Source organism: Gallinula chloropus, assembly GCF_964237585.1.
Source record: "Gallinula chloropus genome assembly, chromosome: 5".
Taxonomy (NCBI): domain Eukaryota; kingdom Metazoa; phylum Chordata; class Aves; order Gruiformes; family Rallidae; genus Gallinula; species Gallinula chloropus.
The window spans coordinates 7,114,536-7,132,884 of NC_140090.1; the positions used below are offsets into that span (position 1 = coordinate 7,114,536).

General features: G+C 40.3%; 1 protein-coding gene across 1 annotated transcript; it reads left to right on the forward strand.

Annotated features, from left to right (window-relative positions):
- Positions 1 to 9,917: 9,917 nt before the first annotated feature.
- CXCR4 (C-X-C motif chemokine receptor 4) lies at positions 9,918 to 13,282 on the forward strand. Its single transcript, XM_084264881.1, has 2 exons — positions 9,918 to 10,027; positions 11,677 to 13,282. The coding sequence occupies exons 1-2, from the start codon at positions 9,989 to 9,991 to the stop codon at positions 12,736 to 12,738; spliced, it is 1,101 nt and encodes a 366-aa protein (XP_084121007.1). The 5' UTR covers positions 9,918 to 9,988; the 3' UTR covers positions 12,739 to 13,282.
- Positions 13,283 to 18,349: the final 5,067 nt, after the last annotated feature.

Genomic DNA, 18,349 nt, shown 5'->3' on the forward strand with positions numbered 1-18,349 from the left:
AAAGGGACATAAACTCTTGAATTTAGCAAAAATGTGTAGTATAAAAGTTATACAAATGCTTAGATTCTGTGATCATCAGGTATATGATATTTTAACTTTCAGAGACGTTGCAGCTATCAAAGGAATTTCAGACCAGAACGTAGGGTAATGGGATTGAACTAGGGTCAGCAAGTCCCAACAAATCTGCCAAAGCAGTCAATTGTTTAAAACTCCCTTTTGTAGGGAAACTGTCCTAAAGCTTGTTCCTCTGACAGTTAAAACCTTTTTCATGTTTTTACAATGTGTATTCACCATGTTATTACATCCAGTCATTTGTGTGCTGATCCTGGTCCAAGTTTTTCTTTTCCTTTTCAGACATCTACCATCCTGCTTCACTGTCCCTTTCAACATTCGTTCTGTGACCTAAGGAAAGGAAGTTCTTTCAGTTACCTCTCCAAGAGTGGCTCTCCATTCCACACTTCACCCTGATTATCCTTCCCTGCACCTATTTCGTCTGAAATAATTTTTCTTGTTAAGAATTGTAAAAAATATGTCAGAAGACACCTTCCCAGTGCTCTGTATGGCAGCAATAGTACTCCTTTCTCCCTTCAGTATACCCTACTTGATACATTCAGTAAACACGGACATTTCTTTCTCAGCTGAGAAATTCAGACTCATCTCACAACTGGCTCATATATTTATGTTTCTTTCCCTTCAGTCATGTCTGAGGATAACCCAGTTTCTACACCTCATTTTCCATTAGTAGTCAATTTTAGTAGCTTACTAGTTTTTGTTCCAAAGCTAATGCAAAATAGTATGTGTAACTGGTTCCAACACTGAATCCTGAAGAGCTCTACTGGTTGCCTTCCTGCAGCCCACAATTTCCCTTTCAGTGTCATCATTGTTATTTCCCTGTATAAACTTCCTCATTCATATTAGATATAGGGTATTAATTCCCACAGATTCTATCTTAACAAACTAAGCTCATGAACACTCAAATAGCGTCATATGAAACGCTTTACTAAAATCCAGACAACTGGAATCTGCTCTATTTCCTCTGCCTAGAAAACAAATTATCAATGAAAGCACTTAAGAAGTCCTGCTACAATATACCTTTATGAACTCAACTTCCTTTTTCTTCTATTTTTTATTTACTTCCATATTTTAATTATTCTTCCCACCACAGACCACTCTGAAGCTTTCCATGCTAAGGCAGTGACAGCAAGAGCAGCCCACATTATTCTTCTTAACGACAGGCCCTGTATTTGCCATTTGATAGCCACATGCCTTTGCCCTGGTTTTGATAGATTTATTAAAAACTAACTGTTCTGAGACTTCTCATTTAACACAGTTCTTTCAGAACTGGATGGAGTTGAGTTGTTTCTTCTGACGTGATCCCATGGCACTTCTTGAGCTTCACTTTCAGATCCAGTTTCCATTTCTATATACTCATTCATACTCATTCACATTATGTACCTATGTCTGTCCCCTTATTCAATACCTCCAATGTTTTTGAAAGGTAAGAAAAATCTAGAACCAGTTCCTCCCCTCAGCTGGATTACACTGCTCCTTCACCTAGACTTAGATCCTTTGTAGATCTAAATCAAAACAGCAAAGGAGGACAGGCTATTGCACAGAAAATGAGTATTCCACTTTTCACTAAAATACCTTTAGAAATCTTTCTAAAATTGACTTGTAAGACAGCTATTAAAACCAGATCATGTCTTTTTTAATTAAGTGCATTTTGACAGATTTCAGGTACTGAATAGTCTCTTTCCAAATTCAGTAAAATGTTCCATATTTTGCATTGAACACGATGCTACAGTAAAGTGGTTTCTTGGTTTGGTTTTAGTTTTAAACCGCATGACAATCAATGCTTCCCAAAAGACTTTATTTTGGTGGAATACTTGTTATCAAGCAACTTTGCTTTAACATCTTCTTTGCTTAGAAAAGGAGAGGGAATAAAAAACACAGCTTTCAAACCACAGAGCAACCGTTGAAAACTTAAAACCACAATACCAAGAACAGACTGAATTTAAGATTACCTAACACAGAATGTGGTTTACACTGGGCATCTCACCAAGTTTTTCACAGAAACCCAAGGGGAAAATGGAGTAGAAGTATCCATGGTTACAGTGACCCTTGCTTGGCACCTGAAGAGATCTTTCTAGAAAAAGACAGGTAGAAACGTTTATCAGGGTCCTCAGAAGTAGCAAGGCTTCTTCCTGTTTTTATAAGTTTAAAAAAAAAAAAAAAAAAAAAGATAAAATAGCACTTAGTACAGACTGTCCTGAACACAGACTGTAACCTAGAAATATTTTTAGAATTCCCCTCTAGTATGTTTTTCACAATAGTCACTCAGTACTGAAAAATAGCCTCTGAAATCTAGAACAATCTACTTATAATAATGGCAAATTCCTAGAAGAACAAATTAATTGTAAAGTGACTATCTGAAGACTAAAGTCTTTCTTCCCATGTTGAGCTGCACTGAACTCAAGACTGAGGGAACAGGATTGTCGGCTACACTCTTTAACTGAAAAAAGTTTGAAGCGTAAATTAAGCTAAATTGGGACCATCACTGCCAAGTATTGAAGCTTCTAAACTCCCCACACTTCTGTTCAGCTGTACCTTGGAGGGTAAGAATACAGCTGAACACAGAGGACAGTTTGATTGAATGGCTTTACTTTTTTCTTACTTCTCCACTGCCACTTTCTCACCTGTTCTCTTGTTTATATGTATGTTTGGGGAAGGGTTTTTTTAAACACATGCTGATGCATAACTAGGTATGCTGAAGCGTGAATAAACATGCACACTTGAACAAATATTCATGACAACTGGTTTTCTAGCTGCTTCTCCTATGTGTGCAACAATGTGGTGAGAGAGTGAAAAAAGAAAGCTGAAGGGAGGTTAAATGGTAAGTTCCTTTCTCCCCAGCAGGGAGGAACACGGCTATTTCACACTAACGCCCATGTACAAGCCAAGTGCAGTGAAAAAGGAAAGGGTGGGAAGGTATTTTTAATACCTCTTATCTTCTAGGATGCTTATATTCTATTCTTTATGCTCCTTAAGGATTCTGCCTCACTTTCTCTTGTAGAGGTGTCAAATCAGCCAGAGCACAACAGGATGTTTGTAAAGTCTCTGCTCCAGACTTTATGGAAATTATGTGGATAATATCTTGTTTAGCATAAAATCAAGCTCTTTATACTGTGTGGCTGGAGCACTCTTATGCAGTAAAAGGTACCCTGAACATTGGATTTACTTCCCTGTTAAATCAGAAACAGAGATTCAGCATCCCCATCATTTCTTCAAGCAGTTCTCCTGCTTTCATAGAGGTTGGTCAACTAAGGACTGAGAAGAAATCACACCATGTGACCTCAGTAATTATTTACAAAGATTCATAAACAATCAGCTCAAAATATAAGCATGTAATATCATGCTCATTTCATTGGCAATTAATGAGCTGAGCAAGGAACGTACCGGACATAAATACTCCTACAGCTCCCGATCCACATCCTTACATTTGACTACAAATAAATGGCTGTAGCAGGCTGTGTTATGTGTATTTACTCACAGTATTTAAGCAAGTATTGTATATAGAGTGCTCGGCTGCAGCACTGAGAATTTGGCAACATTTAATGGAGATTTTTTGTGTTGTTTTAGAAACATTGTGTCATGTTTTCAACAGCCATCAAGCTGACAGACAGTTACTGAGTAAATGCTATCAATTATACCGCCTAAGTAAGAAAGAAATGATGGGAATGCACATGGCTGAATTTGGGCAACCTCCCTACTTGCTGAACAACAGATTCAGTCACCAATATTGAGAGAAAGCAGAGACAGGAGCCATCTCTGGCATGCAGATTCAAACACCAGTATCCAAGCTGAGGTTCAGCACTCATCTGTACAGACTTTACTTCAAAGCTGTTGCAATAAAACTAAAACATTTGTGGGCCTCAGACTGCTAAACTGAGCTAAACAGGAAGAGTTGTTGCTCCCACTCTGCGCTCTGTGCCACTTTTTAGACACAAAACAAGTGGGTAAATGAGCTGGGGAAATTATTTCAGCAAGGTTACAACATGTGAAAAATCAATACCTACTACTGCATCCCAAGAAAAGAATTAGAAGAAATGTGTGAAAATGGTGAAGAAAACATGGTGCATTCCAGCATACTTTTCTACATCCCAAGTACATAGCTCCACAGACAGCATTTCAACAAAAGATTGGCCAAAACCTGGCAGGGCGGAAACACGACATCAAAACGCTATCTTCCTTCTGTAGGGCAAACGGGCTTAATGTACACAAACCAAGGTGGGGGTGTGATCCAGGTAACTCTGGGCACTGCTAATAGTGGTATGAGCACATGGTCTGATGGGCCTATTTTGAGTCATAGTATAATTCAGGTTGGAAGGAACCTCTGGATTCAAGGCTAGACCAGGTCACCCGGGGCCCTGTTCAGTCTATTAGTCTCCAAGCTGCCATGGTCTGTTTACAGTGGGAAGAGAAGTGATGCACAGTCACAGGTAACGACTGTATCTCTGAAGCTATGTACTAAGAAATCCACTGTGAAACTGCACACATGAATATCTGAACTAGATTTCCTAATTTTATCCCTATGCTCTTAAGACAGGAGTATAGCATCCCCTTAGCATGGGTCCTCAGAAGCAAATCCTGGCCTCAGTAATCCCAGCTGAACTGCAAGCAAGTTTCTGATGGCATTTTACAGCATAAAAGAACATCATAAGAAAGACATCTCATAGCTAAAGAGGAATCTATCTGAATGCTATGAAAGCTAAAATGCTGCCTGGTTACACTAAAGAAATGACTCGTGTTTAGGTAGGTCTCAGTTTGTTTTCATAATTCTGATCTGACCACAAGTCTGGGAAAAAACCCAGTTCAACAGGTCTCCAGAAAGTGTTCTGCTATAAAATCGTCAAAGATAAACCCTTCAGCTTCAGTGATATGCAAACGAAGACAAGTTTGTTAACAGGATTAACAAAGTTGTTCAAAGCAACTTTTGAGTCTACTCTGCTTCCAAACAAACAATAAACTCTCTGCATGCAGTGAGATTTGCTAACCCATAAACATAGCCAAATGGAGGAAGGAGATCAGAACCTTAATGAGTTTGGTCCCCTTTGAGTTTTAGCTGATCAGTGTCACCAATAATTTCAACAGGCTCTAAAATAAGCACTTTCTGTCTTCAAAGTGCCTCGCAAACATCAACCAATTAATCCCTACCAGTCTCCTCTGAGGTAGGTAAGTAGGTATTGTTACCCCCATTTTACAGTTGGGTGAACACAGTCAGAAGGGTTAAGTGATTTGCCGCAGGCCACAGATGGAGGTGGGATTAAAACACAAGAGTGACTCTGATTCCTTTTAGAGGACAGCACTTTTTTTTTTCCTGCTGACTTTTCTGTGCTGACTTTAGACATCTTGGCCTTGTGGCAATACATAAAGGAAAGGAAATAAATTCTCCTTGTTAAAAGCAAGGAACCATAAAGCAATCTGTCTTTTATGCCAGTGTTGCTAACATTTTTGTTGCCCTACATGAGTGTAAGGCTTTTCCTTTCACTTTCTTCAGATACTCAAGTATCATTCCTTTCATACAGGGACTTACTCCTGTGGAAATGTAACACGCTGCCAACTGAAAGAGCTGTCCTGCTACTTTGTAGTTTTAATTCTGGCTTTCAGCTTTCAAATCGGTGAATTTAGGTGGCACCCTGCCCATAAGGTGGGCAGACGCTCTCCTTCCAGGCCCAGGGTAACAGTTGCTAGGCTTCCTCCACTGCAGCACAGGCAGAAAGAAAGGGAGACAGGGAGCTCTGCGAACCGAGAGCAAAGAAAGCCATTAGCTGAAACCGAACTCCAGCAAACTGTTTGTAACCGTTCTAACAGGCGTAAGATTGATACCTTTCCCACTTTAACACAAGGATCAGATGGAAAAAGCAGTGTATATCCTTTTCCTCTCTCTATATACAACTTCAGGCCACTTGAAGACCCATTTGTCATGAAGTCAATCCAGTGTATGGTAATAAACATTTGAGTTTTATAAGGAAACTGCTTTTCATCTAGTGGCCAGCAAAGCCACAACATCAAGTCCCTGGTGTATTATTTAGAATAGAAAAATCCACTATTTGAACCTAATGTCTTGCAAGGTCTGAGCATATTTTCCGTTAGCTTTTCAGAAGATGCTCCCCCACTTTTAGAAGCCTTCCAGTACAGGAATTAGCATTGTGAATGTTCGACAATGATTCATTCCCTACTATATTGCACAGTAATTTCAGCCACATTGCTGGTGATGTGTTTTTTAAGACACAATTATCCTGAAAGGATAATGCCATTAATGCTAAAAACCAGAAACAGTTTATTAATATACCATTGTAATTATTACACCACAGTGGTAATTACATAAACCAGGGATCATATCTCCTCTGTGTTAGGTCTCGCCCATAGACAATGGTGCCATCAGCCTTTTACTAGCTGGAAGTTTACTTTGTTAAAGACAGTTGTGAAACATTCTAATTAAGTAAGAAATTTAAAATAACTGAATGAAATGCAGTTTATTTTTATATTTCTGTGGATACGGAATCAAAATGGTATTTTATCCCTTAGAAACTATTCTGCTCTTGCATGACCAGCTCTGATGTCTCTTTTCAGAAGACAAAAAATTTAGGTTAATGATTCACAACCTGAGGAATTGTATTGTTAACATAACAAGGTAAAAGTGTAGGATTTGCAGTCTCAGAGGACACATTTTCTGTAATAAAAGTAGCTATTACATGGGTTAGGAAGGGTCTGATTTCCACAGTAATTCAGTGACCAGAAAAACATGTAATGCAAAACATAAGCTTGGAAATTGCTGTTTGCTGGGTCTGTCTTAGGAAGATTTGTTGCTAACTCTGATTTACGTGCTCCGCAGAAACAGCTCCCTTCTTTTATCACTTTGCAAATCATTAACTTGCCCTCGATGGTCCTCTGTGCAACAGAGGAAGTTTTCACATGGGTTTTCTGATAGGAGAAACAAAAGAGGTTACAAAGCAGCAGTGTGAATGATAGTTTTAGCGGACCTTCATCCAAACACACGTTTCAGTGACATCTCATCAGATAGGTTATCAATCCCTACATTTCCCACCACTTGGCACTACCACGCTTCAGGGCTGATCCATAAAACCCCTGATCATTCCTCAGTTCCAAATTTCTCGTTATCTATGAACACAAATAAGTGAGCCACTGTCCCATATCCCATTAATTAACGAAATCAATTTTCATGTAATAAGCTTTGCTGATACAGATCTATCTGCACAGGAAAATGGAGGTGCTGACTTGGGCTGTAACTACCCTTGCAGTTCTATGCACTGACACCCCACATGTCAATGCACTCCATGCTCGTGACCCCAATAACTTCATCACCTTCCAAACTTCTCAAATAGCTCAAGATTTCACATACCATTTTTTCTTTTTGCTCATCCACAGCCATTGGCACAAGCCACCAGCACTACAAGCATATTTTAATGCCCTGCACTGCATACAGAGAGAAGGAGCAGTGCTTAATCTTCTGTGCCCCTCTGAGATGTGAGATGAGAATATGTTCTTCATAAAAATACATCTCATCACCCACATGAATTTCTAGCAAGGTAGGATCTAATTTTTACCAAAAGTTATCTTCCCTGTATGCAGCCTGATTATATTTTTAGCACCTGTCCAATATACATATTTCTGAAACTCTGGTTCACATGTTTGCAAGGTCAGTAGTCTGGAGAGCTTTTCAAGCAGCATACCCTTGCTGGAAACTGCAAAGCAATTGCTGATGCCATGAGCTGAGCATCCTCCATAAGTGAAAACCTGAAATCTGATTATATAGACATGATACCACTTATCCAAACATAAAAATCCCTCATCTGCCCATTTATCTGCCTGGTCATCTAGAGTTGGGCTGCAGATTACATGGGACAAGTATTTTTCCTATTAGTACGTCTAGAAAGTAGTGAGTACATCACAGGCTCTGTGGAAAATATGGCACAAATAGCAATAATTATAATTTTGTCACACTTGTTTATAAAGAAGTTCAGCAGAGTAGAACTATGATAATGTAAGAGTAGGATTCATATCTAAAAATGGGGATTCAGTGGAAGGTTTTCTATTTCTATAGAATCCTGGCATGGTATCCCTGTCTAATTTTTCCAGATACAAACTCAAAGTAGATATTGAGTTTTCTGAAGACTGCTAATTCCTGAATTATAATCAATTAAAGTTTGCTTTTAATGCAATTTGTATGCAATATTCCAGACCTGCATGAATTACTATCAAATTATGATGCACTTAAAGTGCATAATCACATTTTAGGTCATACCTAACATACCATGTTTTTAACAAAAAGAAAGATAATCAGTGTTATTAATCATAACCAAACTCATACTCCCTGTAATGCATAAGAAGGAGTTCTAGAGCTTTTAGGAGAAGAGTGAGAGAGTGATTCTTGTCAAATACCTGGAAATAATCTTGGCATCTAAATCTGGTGGCTAACTCTGAGCATGTAGACTGGTAATGGGGGCATTTAAGAATAAGACCTTTGTCAAACTTTCATTTTATTCATCCCTTGTGGCTGCCAGGGTAATTTGAGCATATTGTTATTACATAAAGAATGCTCTTCTCCCTTCTTCATCTTTCCACTCCAAATTCCAACTGTAAAGACTAAATCCATAAAACTGAATTGTTTATTCCCAATGTAATTACTCACTACAGTGAGGGTTGTGAAATTGTGTGTGTGTCTCTGGGTGTGTGACACACTATTCTAAAGAAAATCCTTTCTGCAAATTAGTTTACCTCCATGAATATCAACAGTACTGACATGCCAGACACAACTGTAAAGGAAATCCATGATTCTGTTTCATTTTTCTTTGTGCTGATTTTCCCCTGAAAACCTATTTTATGATTGCTGTTGTATGATTTATATCCTACATCTACAATTTCAGGTTTGGGGATTTTAAAAATTATTATTATCCAACTACTGGAAACAGATCTTTACTAAAGATATTCACCCTTCACATTTAAAAAAACCTAATTAGCTTACTCTCCCTTCACATTTAAAAATTAATTTACGAAGCTTAAGGAGAAAGACAAGAGATGTTCCTGAAATGAATGGGCAAATCAAGAGCTCATTGTTTGCTGTTTTTAGATGACAAGATATGGAGCATGTAAATCCATGGCTGGCAGCACCATATTTTGGCAATCTTTTATTTCCATCCTAATTTCTATTGTTTCCTTAACACGTTTCTTGTAACATTCCAAAGCTTTTTGGAACGATAAACCATTACTGTATCTCAGACATGCTGATGAAGCACCTACAGTTCTTCCTCAGGCTCCTCACCGCAGACACCAGAGCAGTTCAGGGGGTAACCGGCACCCCACTCGCAGCTTCTGAAAGGTCTGTGGAACGTCTCATCCCTCATTAAGGACCATTCCCTGACTTTCCGTCTCTCCCAGTACACTCTGTCCTCAGCTGGGAAGGGAGACAACTCTGAGAACCGAGTTGACTACAGTTGGAAGGGTATTGCAGGACTTCTCTTCCCTGTCCAACACGATTCCTGGACCGGTGACTTCACCCGGGGCTGGCTGGGGTACCCATAGCAACTCACTTCAAAGAATGTTCTTGGGAGAAAACTCAAACCCCCGTTTGTATGCACGCATCAATCAGAGGGTGGCAAATGCTCCTGCGAGGACTACCGCCCCCGCGGGCGCTTGGGGCAAGTGCAGTTCCCATGGCCCGGCGCTGCAGACAAAGAGCGGTCCGAAGCGGCCGCCCGGAGCCCGGGGGCGCGGTGACACCCGCCGGGGAGGAGCCAGACGAGGGCTGCCCCGGGGGCGGAGGGGGGGGAACGACAGCAGGGGAACTTATAAAGAGGCGCGTCCCGCCAGAAAAGCTTGGGCGTGTTGGTGGAGCTGCGAGTGGCAACGCTCCGAGAGGCGCGGCAGCGGCGGCGGCAACGACAACTCGAGAGCCCAGAAGCGTTCGATGGCTCAGAGCATGGAAACCGGCCTCGACAGCCTGGATGTAAGTGCCGGGAGCGGAGCCTGCTCGACGCCGCTGCTCCTCGGCAGCGGGGCGACAAGCCCTCGGTCCCCGCCGCGCTCGCCCATGTGCGTGGTGTTTGGGAAGGTGTCCTCGGCGGAGGCTGCGGGCGTCGGCGAGCGGGGGATCGATCGCCCCGAGCCGTGCGGGCAGCGGGGTCGGGGGCAAAGCGGGGGGCACGGAGCCGGGCGCCGCGCCTCCTCCTTCCCAACCCGCGTAACTGAGAGGGTCTGTGGGGCGCAAACGAGCAGGGCTCGGTCCTGACCTCTTGCCGCTGCTGCGTTTGGCTGCAGCGCTTCGGACCGCGCTACAGCTGCCGGCACTGCCGGACACCCGCTTCTCTCCTCGGGCTTTGCTGCTTTGCCGTCAGTTGCAGTGATACGTGTCGCCTTTGTGGGCTGAAAAACGCCGGCAGAACACGGGAGTGATGAGGGGGGAAACAAGCGAGGAAGTTTGGAGTGATCTGACTGAAGGGAAACGGCATCCCTCTGCCGCGGTGCCTGCGCTAGCCTCGGGCAGTGCCCTGCCGTCCCCTCCGGCCGAAACGCGGCGGCGTCCCGATCTTACGGGGACCGCTCTTCTGTCACGGGGTTTTCGAGAGCAGTTAGGACTAAAAGGGAGATCTCTGGCAAGTTCTAACTCTAACCCGCAGTTAAAGCCCGCGCGGAGCTGGTGCATCCGTGCGGGAAGCGCTGCGGGATCCTCAGGGCGCATCCCGGAGGGGAGGGGTTTGTGGTTACAGGGCATGAAAACTTGAACATCTCACAACCCGAGGAATTATTGTACATAGCCAGGTGGCACTCTCCCGCCTGAACTGCGCATCGGTGTGGTGGCGAAAACCGTTGGTGGTTTCCTGAGGCGCTCTCATGCCCTCACCAGAAATTTCGCTTCCTTTTTCCACTGCTCTACTTAGTTCAGCCGTCTGGTTGCAGCCCAGCACCGCCACCTTCACCCCCTGCCCTGCAACCGCCAAGGGTGGGGAAGAAAGGGAGGGGAGCGTGGCTGGTCGGCGTGACCCTCCACGGAGTTTGAGATCCCCTGCTTAAGGTCACCTCTTCCTTTATGTGCTTTGTTGGATTTTTTTTTTTTCCTTCTGTGTGTGGAGCTGTCAATTGCTTCCCAGAGGGAATTCTTGCTATTATTTATCCTTGATTACATCAGCAAGGGTACCTTCTCTATTTCTCCTTGACCCCATCCCAGTAATGAGAACGGAATTTGGAGCAGCAGCATTTCTAAGTACAATTTTTTTGTAGCTCTCTGTAAGAGTTAATTCATGGGGAATACTCTGTGCAGATGAACCTTGTGCATCCAGCTCTTCCATTTGCAGTACCCATCTGTTGAGAGCGCTGGGGTGTCTGGAACCAGTGGTATTTCTGAGAGTAGCCATTTCTTTTCCCTTGCGCCCCCCATCCTTAGTGACAAGATCTCAGTCCTTAGGGAAAGACAAAGGAAGTTTTTTAACTTGTTCTTATTTCCTGTATATTTTTATAAAATTGTAATTTTTCTGTCTGGTCTTCAAAGTTTGCCTATTCATGATGATGGAGACAGTTCAGACAACTCTAAATATACTGCCATATAAAGTTACCTTTTGCAGAGGGGCTAACATATTTTTTTTTAAATTTTTATTTTAGCTGTCTTCTGGCTTAATCATTGAATTTTCTGATAATGGCACGGATGAAAGTGGTTCTGGAGACTATGGAGACTATGGAGAGCCATGCTTTCAACATGAGAATGCAGATTTCAACCGGATCTTCTTGCCAACAATCTACTCCATCATCTTCCTAACAGGAATAATCGGCAATGGATTGGTTATCATTGTTATGGGCTACCAGAAGAAACAAAGAAGCATGACTGATAAATACAGGCTGCACCTCTCTGTGGCTGACCTCCTTTTCGTCATCACCTTGCCATTCTGGTCTGTGGATGCAGCCATAAGCTGGTACTTTGGGAATGTTCTGTGTAAGGCAGTTCATGTCATCTACACAGTCAACCTCTATAGCAGTGTCTTGATTTTGGCCTTCATAAGTTTAGATCGTTACCTGGCAATAGTCCATGCTACCAACAGCCAGCGACCGCGAAAGCTGTTGGCGGAGAAGGTGGTGTATATAGGCGTGTGGCTGCCAGCTGTGCTTCTGACAGTGCCTGATATAATTTTTGCCAGTACTAGTGAAGTAGAAGGAAAGTATCTGTGTGATCGTATGTACCCTCATGAAAACTGGCTTATTTCTTTCAGATTTCAGCATATCTTGGTAGGACTTGTCCTGCCTGGTCTAATAATCCTGACTTGCTACTGTATTATAATATCTAAGCTGTCCCATTCAAAAGGCCACCAGAAGCGCAAAGCCTTGAAGACAACGGTTATCCTCATTCTCGCCTTCTTTGCCTGCTGGCTGCCATATTATATTGGCATCACTATTGACACATTCATCCTGCTAGGAGTCATCAGACATCGCTGCAGCTTGGATACGATAGTGCATAAATGGATCTCCATTACTGAAGCCCTGGCATTCTTCCACTGTTGCCTGAATCCAATTCTGTATGCCTTCCTGGGTGCCAAGTTCAAAACATCAGCACAAAACGCCTTGACATCAGTTAGCAGAGGATCAAGCCTCAAGATCCTTTCAAAAAGCAAACGTGGGGGACATTCTTCTGTTTCTACAGAGTCCGAGTCCTCCAGTTTCCATTCCAGCTAACGCTGCTCCCTGCCATCGTTTTATAAATAGACACTTTACAGTTGGGCAAAACTTCAGAAAAACAAGACTGACCATAATGTACAGATTTATTTACAGTTGGGATTTTATATTGTTTGTTTTAGTCTCTGTGAAGTTTAATTGACTTATTTATATAAAAAAACCCTTTCGTATTGATGGCAAACTGTCTAGGCAGGTCCTGTGGACAAGTGGTTAGTTCACAAAAGTTTTAGTGTTTGTATGTATAGATACGTGAACTAAACGCTTGTGGATTGTAGCAAGTGACTGTTAAAAGTTTAGCAAATATTTCTCTGTTGTTTATATGTATATATTTTAAGTGTTGCTGTTAAATTCTTAAAAGTTTTGTCTGGAGATTTTTACCTTGCTGCAAGATGTTTGGTTTACAATAGCTTAACTCTGCTGTAGAAATGGCACTTATAACCAAAGCCTCCTCTGTTACATGCTAGGGTTTTTTTTACCATTCTCAGTAATTGATGGGTTTGCAAAATTTTCTCTTCAAGGTGAATAAAAGTATGTGACAAAATTATTTTGAGTGGTATTTTTATTTCTGGTTAAATGTTTTTCTCAGTGCTTTTATTTACAATTCTCAATGCACAATAATTTCTTTGAAAATTGCCCGGCTCTTCTATGAAAAGCAGGAAAATGAGTTTCAGTACATATTGATTACTTAGTTGACACCCAACAGTTCCAAGTCATTTGTTTTTCTTCACCAGAATACATCTGACTCCACTTAATATCTTTAGAATTACTTAAACTATCATTTTATAAACAAAACTTTTTGAGGGCAAAACATTACAAATGAAAGCCAATCTATTCAAGCAATTGCTAAAGTTGGCAGCCTCTTAGAGGAGTCAAACTAAGGAAACTGCATGTGACTAACCTTTATGCTGGGCATACAGGCAATCCCACATTTCTGCCTTTGCTGTTCCCCTAAATTTAGTTTCACATCTTAATAGCAATCCAGGGTAGTTGAATCACAGCCACTTTGCTATCTGACATTGCATCTGGACTAAAGTTACTGGTGTATCTCCTGTTGAAGGTCGGTATTTTCTCTTTACAGAGCTCTTTCTATCCTGACTACATCCAGTTTTTCTTAATATACATCCAGATTTTCTCCATATACTATTGTAATAAGAAAACACTTAACATTTTTTTAAAAAATCCAGAATGTGTACCAGTTCCTAAAAATCTATTTTTAGTTGGAACTGGTAGACCACAGAATTTCCAACAATTATTGTTGAAATCTTATTTGCCTGTGTTCATGTTAGTAGAGTGCATTCAAAAGTAAGGAATACCCAAGAGGCGAAAGCCATTCAGACTGTTTGTGTGTTCCCACATTAAAAAAACCACATGCAACTGTTACTGGTCTATAATTAATGGTTTGGAAGTCAAAAAAGCAAAAGAAAAAACCTACTAGTCAGAGAACTGAAATATGCAACATGGATATTTCAATGACATTACCCAGAATTAATGTTTTTCTACAACCACAGTACTTAAACAATATATTAAATTCCATGTTTTATTTTGGATATTTTCATAAATGCTGGACTTTTCTGTTCTCAGCTTCCCTCTTCAGTCAGGAGGCTGCAACCTTGGCTGCATCCTGCTCAATTTTTCCCTTGCAATGACAGTAGTAGTCATCTGATTCCATGTTGAGCTGATTCAGTTTGCTGAGCCAGCACAAAACTAACCTGGCAGAGGAAAAAATTATTTTCCAGCAATTTAGTGAACTGAATGAGCTCGATGAGGAACCCAGCAAGCACCACAAAAGTGCAAGACTGGGTAATCTGGAGCCAGGCACAGGGAGAGAAAAGTGAGATAAAACCAAAGAGGAAGCCGGTCCCCCTTTTCAGTCTGTTAACTCCAATATGTATCTTCACTCAACGTAACATAAATTAACAACAGAAAAGATGCATTCTCGAGAAACAAACCGTCCTGCTTTCATCAAGTTGTTTCTCATTAACAGAGTTAAGAAATGAGGAAAACGTGGTAGAGGAGCAGAACTTCTTAAATGGTTTATTTTTGTTGTTTCTTTGTGTGTTTTCTTAATTCAGTGAGGGGCTTCCCCGTGAAGAATTTGTTGTTGTAAACGATTCTGATTTCCACCCCAGTCCAATCAATCACCGTGATTTAATTGCACTTATAAAATACTTACTGGCCATCAACACGCTGATGCTTATTTGTTGAGGAAATGTTTAGAGCCTCCAGCATTAACTTAGATTATTACCATTATACTTCAGTCAACCAACTGTTACCTCAGAATTAGCAGTTAAGTGGGTGGAAGACAGAATAAACTCGGCAGTCCATGTGACTGCCAGAGACCACTAAAAGGACACAAAACAACAGAAAGCATTTGTGTAGAAAATAAATTAGCAAAATTAAAACATAACCTCTGCCCCAGAGGGATGAGACCTACATTAGTTTTATAAAACTGCCATTGTTTTCAGTGGAATTAGGGAAATTGTGGACAGAAGAACATCTTGAAAGGGAGTTGCAAGATCATTGGGGTTTTGCTACAGCAAGCAAAATGAGTCAAAAGCCTCATGTATTTATTTTAAGGGTTTTTTTATATCTCTAAATAATAATATAATGTATTTATACTGTTTACAGAGCAAATATTTGCAAATTGAATGAAGTTGTCATGAGGAAACAGAAATTATGAATCCAGTTCTGTCTTCTTACCTCTGAATGAGTCTCAGCAGATCAGGCAAATTTCTTCCAAAGCCACTGAGCTATGCTAAATATATCACATTAAACCCCACTAATTTATTCCCTTTTAAAACAGAATCACATTTAAGTTGATTCTTGTTGATGCTGTGACTTTTTTACATCTTTGTGAATCAAAAGTACTCCCTGTAAATGCATTTTTCAAAGTGTAAATTCAGTGACAAAAGTGAATAGACATAATTTTGTAATTTACACATCGGACAAGTCCCCATAGATCAAGAACTTTCCAGTTTTCAAAGAGACTTTCCAAATCTTTTTTCAAATTATTCCTCTCTAGTAAACAGGATAATCATAATGATGTTCTTTAAGATACACACAATGCATAGTCTCAGTGTTTTCTCGATGTCATAAAATAATAGCTATGTCCAAGGAATTTAAAATATGCAACTCAAGACACAGAAAAGAAAACAAATGTGAGTATGGTGAGTAGTGGTTACAACCCAGTCAAAAATGTTACATGGTAATTTAAAAGATTTACAATGTATTTATATGAGATTAAATAGATACTTTTTATTTAGACTCTTCCCACAGAATTCAGGCACTAACGATTTTGCCGTGGTTGTTACAGTGTGCTAACAGCAATGCTGGACTGAATCATGGATATTCACCTAATACTGTAATGCACACATTTTGAGAGCTTAAGATTAGTTAGAAATCCTTTGGATCACGCAAGGCTAAACCCAGCACAGAACACGTACATGAACTTACTTTTGCTTCCTCTGAAAGGCTGTTTGGAAGTGCTTAGACTACTTAAAGCAGTGGGATAAAATTACACTATAATCCATTATTTGTATGGTAAATTTTTACTCTGTCTAATCAGGCTGTACGGAGCCCACATGAGAGGAGCGTGTGAAAAGCCAAGTGGTGGTAGGGAGGGTGTCAGAGCTGATGTCTGCAGGCTGTAGAAGGCAGGGAGTAAGGTGGAGGTTGCTGCATTTTCTTGTCTAGTCTTACGACACAATGATTATAAAGAGGGGCTCAACCTCTATGCCTATACATAAATCAAAACAAAATCACCACGAAAATCAAAAGGAAGTAGCAGTAATAACAGGGAGCCATTCATACAAATGAATGGTTTATCTTGTGATGTTGAGCTCTAGTTGGACAATGTACAAAGTGACCACCTCTAGATGTTTGGTTGAAAAGGCCATTTTTTATATTGTTTGGGAAAGGAAACAGCATGACGAGGAAGTACTTCCTTGATCCAGGCATGCCTCCAAACTCCCCTAACAATGCAGTATTCTCATATTCTCATAGTGCTGAAACTTAGGAAACACTTAAGCAGATAGGGCACCAGAGTTTTTGCTCAAAGGATGCCACTCCCTCACTTTATGTTTTGAAAGAGCTATACAGACTCTTTTTCACATCCATAAATCACATGTCAATTGAAATTAACAGGAGCAATGGGATTATTTCTCATAAAGAAGGCGCAGGTTTCTGAAAATCCTTTGTGCAACAAATGTTATGTCACTCTTTTTTCTTTGAAAATCTTTAACAGGATGAAATTTAAAGATCATTTGTTTTAATATCAACTCTATTATTATCTTTCCACAATTCTAACCGGACACAGAATAAAACAATGCTGTGGTTACTGTTTTTGAAAGCATATTTTAATAGCAGTTGGCTATAAGCATACTTTGTGTTTATATATATTTCAAGATAAATATATCTACATATATATACAATAATGTAGATTATAAACAATTTTCAATTTTTGGTACACGTGTTTCAGGCTTCAGCACAGCTACCACTGACTTCAGAGGAGTCACCATTCATTACTGAGCTAGCAGCTATTGATTAAAATTACTATTTCCTTAAAAGCTTCAGTGACAAACCCCCTCTGAATTCAGAGACAGCAGAGTACCCAAAGAACTGTGCTTCCTAATGTGTATAACTTTATAGTCCAAAGCAATTATAAGCAAAATTATGAGTTCCTCTGATTTCAGCTGCAGTCAGAGATCTAGAAGAAATTACATCTTTCAGTATGTAGCAGGTGGAATTGTTCTGCTGAACGTAACAGAAATAAATTTTCAGCAAAATGGTTTTGTCTTACTGAAACGCAAGCTTTGCATACCCAGCTATCAACAGTCTGACAGTAATTCGTCTTCAGTGGCACAGTTTGAAAGAAATAGGTCAACATTTTAAATATCCTTATCTTTAGGAATTCACACCAGGAACAGATTGTCACCACACAAACATGTCAAACTAAATGGAAATTATGGGGATTTTTGAAGGGTCACATTGTGAAGAGTTCTTTGCCTTTTGTTTTGTTTTGGGTTGGGTATTTTGCTGTTGATGCTGCCTTTTGTTTCTGCTATTCTACTATTTGCTTCTCACAGCTTCTATTCTACTTGATTTTTCCATTAAAAATATAACTTTATGTAATTTTTAGTGAATCTGTTCTGTTACAACTACACATGATACTCTGGAAAATAAGAAAAAGTAGAGAGATGTTCAAATCAAAAGTAGTCTTCACAATATTTTCTAATCTTCTCATGTGCACTTCCCTTCCAACATCTGCTTTCCTTTAGCAAAAAGATAAATGAATTCTGTATTATATAAAAAATTTAAACTCAAAGGTTGGTTTTATTCTCAAGTTTCTTGAAGTGCAATCAGAGCACATGTGTTTATTTTCTTGGTTCTTTCCTGGTTTCTTTGGGAGATCTGCCTAAAGATCTCCCAAAGAAAGGTCTGGATAAGAAAGGCTGAGGGGACCCCCATGGTTTGTCAGTGTCACTGCTGATGCCAACAGAGCTACAAGAACACAGGCTGTCTGTAAATTTGCTCTCTGCAAGACTACAGTAAGACTGGACAGCAATGATTATCACTGTTAATACTCCTAATGTGTCACCTTGCCAAAGGTGAG

What these genes read in the sequence shown, in the direction of transcription:
- CXCR4 (XM_084264881.1), top strand. Translation starts at nt 9,989, where the DNA reads ATGGCTCAGAGCATGGAAACCGGCCTCGACAGCCTGGAT. An exon ending in CCGGCCTCGACAGCCTGGAT is followed by an intron (nt 10,028 to 11,676) that starts GTAAGTGCCGGG and finishes TTTTTATTTTAG; the next exon opens with CTGTCTTCTGGCTTAATCAT.